Source organism: Onychomys torridus, chromosome 4 (genome assembly GCF_903995425.1).
Source record: "Onychomys torridus chromosome 4, mOncTor1.1, whole genome shotgun sequence".
NCBI lineage: Eukaryota > Metazoa > Chordata > Mammalia > Rodentia > Cricetidae > Onychomys > Onychomys torridus.
Genome location: NC_050446.1, coordinates 104,620,271 through 104,633,146, shown reverse-complemented (window position 1 = coordinate 104,633,146; position 12,876 = coordinate 104,620,271). Strand labels below are relative to the sequence as shown.

Genomic DNA, 12,876 nt, shown 5'->3' with positions numbered 1-12,876 from the left:
GCTACACAGGTAACCAAGATACGGAGTCTCTCGGCAGGAGCTCAGTGGAGGAGACTTCCTTGCCCAACACAACTGATGAGCAGAACAATGAGGTGTTGTGGGAGAGATATGCACTGGGCCAGCAAGTGGACCTGAGGTTCTGGCAATTCATAGAAAGTCATGTGGTGAGACATGACATACGCTAGGGATGGGCATTTTACCAAGAGGGTGGGGAAAGAGGGTCTCTGGGGGTTGGTGATAAGAGTCAAAGAGGTTTCTCACAGCATAATCAGAAGATACAGAAAGGGGCATCAGGTGCTTGGATTTCTAAAATGTTCATCCATCCTAAGATTCCAGCCTTCCTTATGAGAGGTCATCTCGGTCCTTCTCCACCAGTCATCTGTGTGGCCCTGAAGAATGTGGTCCCCTCCCCCAAAGCTGAATGCGTCCAATTAAAAATAAAAATAAAACCTTTTTATTTTGGTATTTTATGTGTATTGTGTTCCACCTGCATGTATGTTTGTATATCACACAAGTGCCTGATTGTCCATGGAGGCCAGAGAGGGTGTTGGATCCCCTGGAACTGGAGTTACAGGCAGTTGTGAGCTGCCAATTGGGAGCTATGAATTGAACCCAGGTCCTCTGGAAGAGTAGCCAGTGATCTTAACCACTGAGCCATCTCCCCAGCCCCCGTGCCTCCATTTCCTAGATGAAGGACACATGGGAAAAGGTGGAGTTGCTTCCGGGAACGCAAAGAGGACTCTCAGTAAACATGGCTAAATGCACTGACTCACAGAAGACGGAAATGGAACGCACGAGAGCGCATCTGAGCACACATATCAGACTAGAGCTTCCTGCGGAACAGATGAAAAAAGAGCTTACAAAGCCAGCCTCGAGGTCCCAGCACCAGCAGTGATTCATGAACCGGACGAAACAAGCACGGAGGAAATCGCCCACCAAGATGGTGAGGTATGTTACCAGCATGTCAGACACCGTCAGCCTCATAAACTCCTGCAAGGAGGGCCATGGGAAAATAAGGAGTGGCTAGATGTGAACTGTCCACGTCTCTTAAATGACCATAGCCACACAACATTCTCTCCACTCACCTGAACCTGTCAGGGTGGCCTGATTCTTCCTGGCAGAATGGTGGAACGGAGAAAGGACCCCAGGCTTTGGAGGAAGCTTAATGTAAGCCTTGGCTCTATAAATCACTAATTACTTAAATAATCTTGGAATAACAGCTGAGCCTCTAAGAGTCAGGAATCTCACGCTCGCTGAGTTATTGGGAAGCCTATCAGTCATGTATGCAAATAGCCTCGTTTATTAGTAATGACGAGTGCTCCATACTATTGCTAGAATCTGAGGACTCACTGGGACTTAATGTGGCCATCAATTACTCAGGACGACTTCCTATTAATTAAATATTTTCTTGGTATATGGAGAAGATAAACAATGTATCACATAGAATCAAAAGAACAGAGCTTTCTCCACTTACATGGGGCATATGTAACGGATTTTTTTTTTTTTTTTTTTAAATAGGAAAGATCTGCCAGATTTCTGTTATGTAGAAGTCTCCTAGGAGACTGAAATATTCCATCCTGCATGGAAGCTCCTTGAACAGGAAGGAAAACAACAATTCAAAATGGCTTCAGAAAGTCCCTGAAACTGACCAGATTCACTAGGCTCCTCCCTCCCAAGAGTAAGTAATAAAGTTTTCTGAGAGTCACTTTCAAAGGAGCTGAGCTGCAAAGAAGACTCTCAGATAAGCTAAGCTGCAAAAGAGACCCCAAGACCAGCTACCGCCCAGAGGAGGCTTAGACCAACTGAGGCACCTGGAAAGGACACTTTTCAACTTGTTGGGCTGCCTGCAGGCTGTGCAGCATGCTCAGGTTCCCAGCTTTTGTGAGCTGTCCCCCATGCTGGGGTGGGCTTTGGTGATGTAGCTGTATTCGAGTCACTCTGTTCCTGTAAGTAACCCTCACTCACGTTCCTGTAGGTGACCCCCACAAAGCTCATTGGTTGTTCGTTGGTGGTGCCTGTGCTTTGGTCTGTCCGGGCTCCCTATCTGGGGTGAGTAGATGTGAGCGTTGCATCTCCTGGGGAACAGTCTTGTCACACAACTTCACCACAACTTTAAAGGCAGAAGATAGGTGTGAAGTCCCAGGAAGTACGGGTCAGCTCTTTTCATCTCGGACCTTCCAAGATGATTAAGAATTGCCTGCTTGACCCCTCTGCCTCCCACAACCTTTCCTCCCTCTCTTCTGCAGGATTCTTGAGCTCGGCCTAATGTTTGGCTGTGGGTCTGCATCTGTTCCATCAGTCACTGGATGAAGACCCTCTGATGACAGTTGGGCTAGGCACCAATCTATGAGTGGAGGGGAGGTGGGAGGGGGAAGGGACTGTGAGGAGAGGAGGGAGGGGAACCTGTGGCTGGGATGTAAAATAAAGAAATACAAATGAACAGTAAAAACAAGGCCTGCTTGATGGACATTTGAGTTCTCAGGGTGATTTTCAAAATGGAAAGATCAAAGAAGGAACAACAAAAAAAAGTCGAAAACAAGGATCACCTTTTCAGAGAGCAGAACTACTCACAATGCCCACAGCTGTCTCCCAGCAAGAACCTCTGGGCACATCTGCAGGGTGTGGTGGTGGCCGGGGCACACTCTCATTCCCACCAGAGGAGTTGTAATAGTTAAACAGGGTCCAATGAGTGATGTTCTTGATTTTCTCCTCGTTAGAAAGCTGGAAGAGAAAATAGTGGTGGGAAGTTGAAAGAAGCCGTGGATGATAGTTCAGCCGTTTCCATGGAAACAAGTAAAACCAGCTCCAACCCTGCCGTTCGGCTTCTGCCTTATCATTGGACAATCTTTTCAGAAACGGATTTCTCAGGCTTTCAGGTCACTGAGAGAGGTTGCAATGGGTTGAAGCCCTTGGATCTTTTCCAAGAAGTCTTCTCCCCAAATTAGCATCCATCAATCCACCCACACATCCACCCATTCATTGGTCTTAAGAATGGTTTATTCGGGCTCTAATCTGCACATACAAGTGACTGGTGACACAAGAGTGACCAAAGAATTTTCTTTCAGGAAGTTCACAGTCTAGTAAGTAGTAAAGATGGCCAATTAGAAATCAAAGTGGTTTGAGCCGTGGAAAATGTTCTCTGGGGACCGAGGAGCACTCACATCAGATAATGTGTGTGTGGGGGGGCATAGAGAGCTCCTTCAAAGCAGCAGCATCTGGAACTAGTCAACTGGTCTTAGAGAAAGGCAAGTGGTAACTATACCTCAGAGTAAAATATGAGGTTCAGGAGGGTGGGGCAGTTTCTTGGGAAAGAAGGGAAGCCAGAGAGGGTAGAAGGACTTTGGACCAGTGCCAGTCACTTGCAGTTAGAACCTTCTAAGAAGTTCCTATTGCCTCAGGGACAGGTTCCTGCAGAACCATAATGAGGCAGAGGATGAGGAAGACTCATTGGTCCATCCATTGTCTCCATTCTTTTCCCTTCCTTCCAGTCTCTAGTCTGTGGTGGTATTGTGTTCCCCAAAATATTGTGCACCCTAATAAACTTCTCGGGGGTCAGAGAACAGAACAGCTACTAGAAACAGAAAAAGGTGGCGCTCATGCCTTTAATCCTAGCATTCCAGAGGCAGAAATCCATCTGGATCTCTGTGAGTTCAAGGCCACATTGGAAACAGCCAGGCATGGTGGCTCACGCCTTTAATCCTAGGAAGTGATGGCAGAAAGCAGAAAGGTATATAAAGCGTGAAAACCAGGAACTAGAGCTGGTTAAGTTTTCAGGCTTTCAAGAAGCAATTCAGCTGAGACCCATTCTGGATGAGGACTCAGAAGCTTCCAGGCTGAGGAAACAGGATCATCTGAGGAACTGGCAAGGTGAGGTGGCTGTGGCATGTTCTGCTTCTCTGATTTTCCAGCATTCACCCCAGTACCTGGCTTCCGATTTGTTTTTATTAATAAGGCCTTTAAAATTCCTGCTACACTAGTCACCCTTCAGCTTCCGGTTGGAAGCTCTCCCCTCTGCTCTTTCCAGTATCTGCTGAGACTCTCTACACCGAGGATTTGAACTCCTCCTGTGCTCTGACACACTGCCTTGGACTTGCCCCCAACTCACACACATTTCACAGCATATTGTATGAATGAGTCTGTCTCCTGACCCTGAGAATGAAGCCATTTGGAACAGGACTGTGTCTAGTTCCCTGCCATACCCAAGGGCTGCCTTAACATGCAGGATTCCATACATGTCTGACAAGCACTGATGAGCCATTTGACCAACCATAGCATATCGCATCAGTGGACACTTACTGGGTTATTGGCTAGCTATGACAGCTCTGAAGCAACATGGAAAAACCTGCATATAAAATATTAAGAGTACTAAATGACATAGACATGATGTAGAAAAAGACAACCTAAGAAAAAAGCAGGAAAGAACCAGAGCAGTTGTTTGCAACTGTGTGGCCTTTGGATGACAGATTCTAGAGACATCTCTTTTTAATATTCCTTCCTAAACTCCCAACATTTGTTTAATTAAAAGAAATGATGCACAGTAAAGTTATTATGTTATAAAGGGAATCCAATGGACAGCAGGCACGTGGAGTGTGTGGACTTTACCTTAAGGTGGACGTCGTCCATGAGAGCCAAGAGAAATGTGTAGAGGTTTCCCAGGAAAAGAGCGAAGATGCGTCCCAGCTGCCACTTCAGCCCGGTGCGTGGGTGGTAGTTCTCCAGGGCAGCGATGGTTTCAAACAGAGGGGGGCAAAACATGCCAAGCAGGGACATCACGATCTCCACCTGAAAAGATTGAAAGGCGGGGAGTTTAAAGGACAAATGAATAACGAAGTTAAAAATTTTAGAAAAAAAAAATTTAGATAGCCAAAGACTCAAACAAGGCTACAAAACAATCTTTTAAAATTACAATTCAGTAACTCACTCTTTAAATATAAAACAAAATATAATTGCCTAAAATAAAGAATTCAGAATGTATACACTATCTGACTGAGAATGTCACCCAGAATAACAGACACCATGATATGTTCTAGTGAAGTTACTGAAATATAAACAAAACAATTCTTCACCAATTGGAACAACTGACTTATAAGGAAAAGAAAATTAGAGTACCGTCAGCCTTTAAAAAATAATTACTTTTTTTTTTTTTTTACAACTTTGAGTGTTTTGCTTGCATGTATGTGTGTATGTATGTGTGTATGTATGTATGTATGTATGTATGTATGTATGTATGGGTGTGTATCCATGCATGCCTTGTGCCTGCAGAGGCCAGAAGTTGTCAGGTCCATGGAACTGGAGGTGCAGATGGTTGTGAGCCACCTGTGGGTGCTGGGACTGAAATATGGGTCTTCTTCAATACTGCTGTTAATGACTGAGTCATCTCTCCACCCTGTGATAGTTACTTGTTTTGAGACAGGGTCTTACTACGTAGCCTGACTGTCCTGGAACTCACTAGGTAGACTAGGCTGGCCTCAAACTTTCAGAGATCCCCATGTCTGCTTCCTGAGTGCTGGGATTAAAGGAATGTGCCACCATGCCTGGCTTAATTTTGCCTTTTAAAGCAAGGCCTGCAGTTCAGACTTTCAAGGACTCCCCTAAATTGTTGACTTATGCTGAGTGACAGCTGAGTGACTCAACACTTCCCCCAATCTTGGTGTCATTGGAGATGCCTGTCTTACCAACACTTCCTCCCCAATCTTGGCATTGTTGGAGATGCCTGTCTTACCAACACTTCCCCCCAATCTTGGTGTCATTGAAGATACCTGTCTTACCTCATTCCTTTCATACCAGCTGACATTCTGCATTTTTGAGAATTCCTGTGACCGCTTCACTACAAAGTAAATGAGGTACCCACTTCCACACAGACAGCAGAGAATGAGAAAGTTGGCCAGGACACGGAGAAATCTTGTCAGGTGGATATTTTCCTCTTTGTTACTCTCTTGTTCATCCACGATAGATTCCTTAGCATGTGAAAATGAGATTAGAATAATGTCAAGCCAGGAATACTTCTTTCTTTCTTTCTTTCTTTCTTTCTTTCTTTCTTTCTTTCTTTCTTTCTTTCTTTCTTCCTTCCTTCCTTCCTTCCTTCCTTCCCTCTGTCTCTGTCTCTGTCTCTGTCTCTCTCCTTCCTTCCTTCCTTCCTTCCTTTCTTTTCTCCTTCTCTTTTCCTTTTCAGTTTTTTCAAGACAGGGTTTCTCTGTGTAGCTTTGGAGTCTGTCCTGGATCTTGTTCTGTAGACCAAGCTGGCCTCAAACTCACAGAGGCAGCCTGCCTCTGCCTCCTGAGTGCTGGGACTAAAAGTGTGTGCCACCACCACCTGGCACTCCTCTGTATTTCAATAATGATACAGAGGAGATGATGTAATACTCTGTAGAGAATTATAGATATTTTCAATAAAAATATATGTTTTACTGTTATTGTTATCTTGGGTTTCATTATTTTGTAATAATGAAAGCTGAAATTTACTATGTGCTAGACATAGTACTAAATATTTTCTATGAACTCTTTCTTTTCCTTTCTTTCTTTCTTTCTTTCTTTCTTTCTTTCTTTCTCTCTCTCTTTCTTTCCCTTTCCTTTCCCTTCCCCTTCTCCTCTCCCTTCCCCTCCCTTCCCCTTCTTCCTCTTCTTCCCCTTCCCCTTCTTCCCCTTCCCTTCTTCCCCTTCTTCCCCTTCTTCCCCTTCTTCCCCTTCTTCCCCTTCTTCCCCTTCTTTCCCCTTCTTCCCCTTCTTCCCCTTCCCCATCTTTCCATTCTCTCCCTTCCCCTTCTTCCCCCTTCTTCCCCTTCCCCATCTTCCCCTTCTTCCCCTTCTTCCCCTTCTTCCCCTTCTTCCCCTTCCCCATCTTCCCTTCCCCTTCCCCTTCTTCCCCTTCCCCATCTTCCTCTTCCCCTTCTTCCCCCTTTTCCCCTTCTTCCCCTTCTTCCCCTTCTTCCCCTTCCCCATCTTCCCTTCCCCTTCTTCCCCTTCTTCCCCTTCTTCCCCTCCTTCCCCTCCTTCCCCTCCTCCCCCTTCCCCTTCCCCTTCCCCTCCTTCCCCTTCCTCCTTCTCCTTCTTTCCTTCCCCTTCCCTTTCCTTTTCTTTTTGGTTTTTTGAGACAGAGTTTCTCTGTGTGTCCCTAACTGTCCTGTCCTGGAACTCTCTCTGTAGACCAGGCTGGCCTCAAACTCAGAGATCCACTTGTCTCTGCCTCCAGTGCTGGGATTAAAGGTGTTCACCACTATTCCCAGCCTTCATGAATTATTTATTAATCACTGTTAAGTGAGCCAATAGAAAGGTTAATACTATTACTCACACTGCAAGTGAACAGGACTCAGGCCCAGTAAACCCATTTAGTGGGTAGTTATCTCAAATCCTTTGCTGGCAGTGAGCAGAAGACCATTTATCTTGCCAGGGAGGGATGGGTAAGAGAGGGAAAATGAAGAGAGAGCTAAGTACTACCGATGTATGAGCAAGCGCTGAGTCCTGGGAAAGACAGCCTACCAAACTAGGCAGGAGAAAACTGAGCTATCAAGGGCTGAGAGTGGAAGCTAGGTATAGTTGAGTAATCTTCCAATCCCAGCACTCAGGATGCTGAGGCAGGAAGATCACAAGTTCAAGGCCATCTTGGGCTATGTAATGAGACCCCTGTCTCAAAAGCTTGTAGTTGTTTTTACAGCCACAGAGGAACAATATAACACACAATGTTCCCATGCTATAGTGTCTGCTTCTATTCATGTATTTGCTGCTGTTATGTTTGCTTGACTGAGATACTGTCTTGGTATATAGCCCAGTCTGGCCTCAAACTCATGCCTCCCATGTTCATTTCCAAGTGCCAGGATTACAAGTGTATACCACAATGCTGGGTGTGTTGAACTATATTTCATCTGCCCACTTCAAGTTTCTTATGAATAAAATAATGAGGATTGTAAGAGACATGGACTGTAAGAAGCACAAGGTTAATTATCTGATTTCCACATCCCTAAATGGGAGTTCTATTACTTGGGGAGCTTTAAAAAACAAAACAACCAACTTAAATAATAACAGCAAGACAATGTTAACCAATCACATCAGAATCCCAAAGGCTCTGGGCAGGACAGTTTTAAAGTTCTCTAGGCAATTCTAGCATGTGTAGAAGGTTGATATGAGTTGTCCCAAATGAATCCACCAGTAAGCAGTATCATGAGGGAAGAGGCATAACCAGACTCCAGAAGTAAGGTTCTAGTTATACTGTGACTAGATCTGCCATGTTTGGTTGATATCCCTGGGAGACTGCCCTTTTCTGAAGGGAAATTTAGAAGGTGTGTGTATTGATACAGCTCCTCTCATGGATTATTTGGAGACCTCATTTCCACTCACCCAGCTGAGGAAAGCTTCCCAGTGGCCAGGGGGACCCAGAGTTTCCTTGGGAAGGAGGAAAAGCCCCAGGGTCACTACCTTGAAGCTGGTGGTGATGGAGACATATTTGTTGTCCGCTGTCTCTGAGTTCCCGATGAGGTAGTCCCAGCTGGTGAACATCTTGAAGCTGAACGTGAAGTTGTCACTCTCCCCCTCACTGGTGGTCCCTTGGGTATTGCTGGCCATCCTGGAGGACATATGCCACTGTTGTCACACCTGTCTCTTTTCTGCTACATCAGCCAACGGGACCCTTGGCCCAAGTCAGTCTTGTCACTGGGAGACAATGACATGCCATGAAGCGCAAGTCCGGGAGGGACATTAGCTAGGACGATTTTGATTCTAGAGAACTGCTCTCCCCGAATTCAGAGTTCCCTGTAAGCACCCCTAGCGTGTGTTAGGTAATGAGTCTGCAAGATATAGGACATCTCACTGTTTTCTGTCCTTGCATTTGGCTTCTTCAGGTTTGACTCAGTTGTGTGCACAGTCTAAGAACTTGGGTACTCTGTTCTCAAACAGAAATGTGTCTTTCTTCTTCCTCTTTTTTTTTTTTTCTCCCGAGACAGTGTTTCTCTGTGTAGCTTTGCGCCTTTCCTGGAACTTACTTGGTAGCCCAGGCTGGCCTTGAACTCACAGAGATCCACCTGTCTCTGCCACCACCACCTGGCAAGACAATTCTTTTTTAAAAAATGCATTTATTTATTATGTATACAGAGTGTATGACTGCAAGCCAGAAGAGGGCACCAGATCTCATTACAGATGGTTGTGAGCCACCATGTGGTTGCTGGGAATTGAACTCAGGACCTCTGGAAGAGCAGTCAGTGCTCTTAACCTCTGAGCCCAGAAATGTATCTTTCTAAGTAAGTCATCTAATTTTCTTGGCTAGAGGTATGCATTTTTCTGATATAAAACTCAGTAACTTGGGCTGGGATGTCTCAGCTGGTAAGAGCACTTGTTGCTCTTGCAGAGGACCCAGGTTCTATTCCCAGCACTAACATGGCAGCTCACAACTGTCTGCAACTACAGGTCCAGGGGATTTGATAGCCTCTTCTGACCTCCCCGGGCACCAGGCACATGTGGTACACATACAGACACGCAGGCAGAAGTGTTTATACACATAAAATAAACAATAAGTATTTTTAAAGGCCCTGTAACTCTTGAGGATGCTGGTTGGATAGGCTGGCTAATATATCCTTCAGCAAGCTTGGATGAAAGCATCCAGACCTTCCTTGTTGGCTCCCTGTTTCATCCCGCCTGACCCAGCCTCTCTGTACTCCCTGGTGCTCAGTCTGAGAATCACAGAATTTGAATCATGGATTCCATCAGAAAGTGTGGGGGTTTATGCTCCTCCCTAATTCTATCTTGCCTGTTGACTGTTTTGGACTTGCTGTTCCACAGGACCTAGGTGTTTTTGGTTCATCACAGAAACATGGCACATTCATGGACTGGACTAATTTTTCTTCATAGAATATGAATTAAGAGGAACAGATGAAGCTGGGGGAGATGGATTCATTGTTAAAGTGCTTGGTACAGGCAAGAGGACCTAAGTAAAGAACCAGGTGTATGGCGTGTGTCGGTAATTCCAGGGTTGGGGACGTGGAGACAGGTAGATCCCCCGAGCTCACTGGCCAGACAGCTTGGCTGAATGGGTAAACTTCAGGTTCAGTGAGAGCTCCTGTCCCCAAAAATAAGATGGAGAGTGATTGGGGAATACACTTATGTACATGCAATAAATAAATAAACAAACAAACAAACAAATAAATAAATAAATAAATAAAAAGAGGCACCAACGTATAGAAGCCAATCTTGACAAAGGGTAGGTAGAGATGGGGCCAGAAAGGAGCCATGACTAAACACAGTCACACAAATTATTTTGGTATAGGTCTATTGTTTATATTTTTATAAATGACAGGGTTGGTCTTTTTATTTATTTATTTATTTTTCTGAAGAGGCTGCAAACTTCCAGCCACCTTATCAGGTTCTACACTCCCTTCTCAAGCCACAGTGGCCTTTTGCTAGTTTGGGTAACTGGATGTGTAGTGGGTAGCCATCCCAGCATTGGCCTGGAAGTTCCAACCCCCACTGAGGCTTCAGTAATGATCACGCCCACAAGGCGGGGCAGAGGAGGGAGCTGAAGACGGAGGATCAAGAGGAGGTCGCTCTCTTGGTGCCGGGACGCTGGACACTGAAGGTAGACCGAGCAGAGTTCTCCAGAGAACACCGCCGGACTGCGCTACACCTTTTCCAGACCCTGCAACCTACCCCTTCATTTGTAAGTTACCCCACAAAATAAACCTCCCTTTTAACTACGTGGAGTGGCCTTAATAATTTCACCAATATCTGGCGCTCACGTGGAGCAAATTCCAAAGGCCTGGGCGGCTCCCACCCTCAGCTTCCTCCCCGGCTGGCAGACACCTGCACAAAACCAGGAAAAACCTGCAGGGTTCCATTCCTGAAAAAGAGCTAATCCGGTCTTAGTTCCGAGGCAAGTTTAGCCCCCAGACCAGCGAGACCCCAGAGTGAGGCGTCCCCCCCTCCCCCGAATTTCACCTAGTTAAAATAGACAAGGCACTGTCTGCGGCGGGCGGCGGTGGCACCCTACAGAGGCACAGAGAGGGCCTGGACTCGAGCCTGCTGGCAGACCTCCTGTCTGCAGAGGCAGAGAGGGGCTTAGAGCAGCCTGGCACTCTGCACGCCCTGAAGCTCCAGGGAGTCACCGGAAGAACTGCCTAGGGGCCTCCTGCCTGTGCTCACTCTGCGGTCTGCCAAGGCGTTCAACAGGGCCTGCTTTGGAGCTATACCAACGCCCCCTGCTGGCTGAAAAGTGCTACTACACCCCCCCCCAAACCACAGAAAGGTAAGATAGGCTAACAAGCGTCTTATTTCAAGTAAAAGTACTTGATAATTTTATACTTTAAAACTGACTAACAAATTTTGAGTAATTCTTGTAATATGGCCAACAACATTACCTCACAAGAATTTAAAAGCCTTTTTGCCTGTATGATGAATGATATTTTCCTGGAAATATACGACCTTCCTAAGGTGTATCTGGCCTGTACCATTTTGCCATTCATTGTAATAATTCACACAGTGTTCAAATACTGGTTTAATAATAAGAACAAAGATGAGTCATTTTTGGGACTGATACAGGCTTTAAAAGATAGCAATGAAGGCTTACAGAAAAAGATTCTCTTGCTGGAATCTGTTAACCCAGATTTACAGGCTTTAAAAGATAGCAATGAAGGCTTACAGAAAAAGATTCTCTTGCTGGAATCTGCTAACCAGGATTTACAGGCTTTAAAAGATAGCAATGAAGGCTTACAGAAAAAGATTCTTTCTCTGGAATCTGCTAACCAGGATTTACATAAAAAGATTCTTTCTCTGGAATCTGCTAACAGGAATTTACAAAACAGGCTTGTACCCAAAATTGATTTTATTGATAATAAATGTGACTATTTAATGGATAAAGCATTAACTCTCCAGAGTGAAGTTGTGGCTACTCAGACACTATATAAGGAAGAAAGATTATCAATAATTGATAAGATAAGGTCCATGGAATCATGTGTTTCAGAAGAACATAAAAAGTTGCATGATTCTATGAGAAATCTGGAGTCCCTTGCAAGAGAGGAGGTTCTCTCTCTAGAACAGACCCTAGGTGCTCGTTTACAAGCCCTGGAAGAAACTCTCAGTAAACATGTCAAGGGACCTAATAGGCAGAAGGGCAAGGCCATACAGGTTGTGACATCTCCAAATGGCTCTCATACAATGCCTTATCCTGTCATCATCCATGAGAAGCCAGCAGATGACACACACCCTGAACCATATATGACATATACATTACAACCAATTTCAACAAGAGACTTTAAAAATATAAAGGAAGCAGTAGTTACATTTGGGATACACTCCACATATGTAAAACAGATGTTAAATTCGTGGTCTACCTCACATAGAATCATTCCAGATGACTGGCATCAGTTAATTTCAGCTGTTCTAGAATATAGCCAGCAGTTACAGTGGAAAAGCTGGTTGAGAAAAGAGGCAAGAAATTTAGAACAACAAGGTAAACTCAGAGGTTTTGTGATCTCCCAAGATCAAATACTGGGTGAGGGACGTTTCACTGACAGGAATGTACAAGCCACTTATGATGAGCATACAATATCCCTATGCCGAACAGCCGCTCTAAATGCATGGGAAAAAATTCCAGAACCTGGAAAAGCAACTGAGGTATACACAAAGATATTTCAGGGACCACATGAACCCTTCATTGTTTTTTTACAAAGGCTGAATACAGCTATAACAAAAGCTGTGTCAGATAAAGAATTAAGAAAAGTATTAACTGAGTCCTTGGCATTCGACAATGCTAATGCAGAATGCAAAAGAATACTTATACCATTAAAGATCAGATCAGCTCCTTTGGAAGAGTGGATTCAGTATACTAATGGTGTTGAGTCTCTTAGCTAGGATAGGAGAGACAAATCCCAGAGGTAAAATCTCATCCACCAATGTGAC

At 44.9% G+C, this 12,876-nt stretch overlaps 1 protein-coding gene across 1 annotated transcript in view; it reads right to left on the bottom strand.

Moving 5' to 3' along the window:
- Positions 1 to 12,876, bottom strand: part of Tmc2 (transmembrane channel like 2) — a 92,619-nt gene that overhangs the window by 26,713 nt on the left and 53,030 nt on the right. The window contains exons 10-14 of the mRNA XM_036184296.1: positions 8,410 to 8,557; positions 5,769 to 5,957; positions 4,603 to 4,782; positions 2,572 to 2,721; positions 862 to 990 (exon numbers count right to left, since the gene is read on the bottom strand). Coding sequence (XP_036040189.1) covers positions 862 to 990; positions 2,572 to 2,721; positions 4,603 to 4,782; positions 5,769 to 5,957; positions 8,410 to 8,557 — 796 coding nt within the window. The remainder of the gene's footprint in view (positions 1 to 861; positions 991 to 2,571; positions 2,722 to 4,602; positions 4,783 to 5,768; positions 5,958 to 8,409; positions 8,558 to 12,876) is intronic.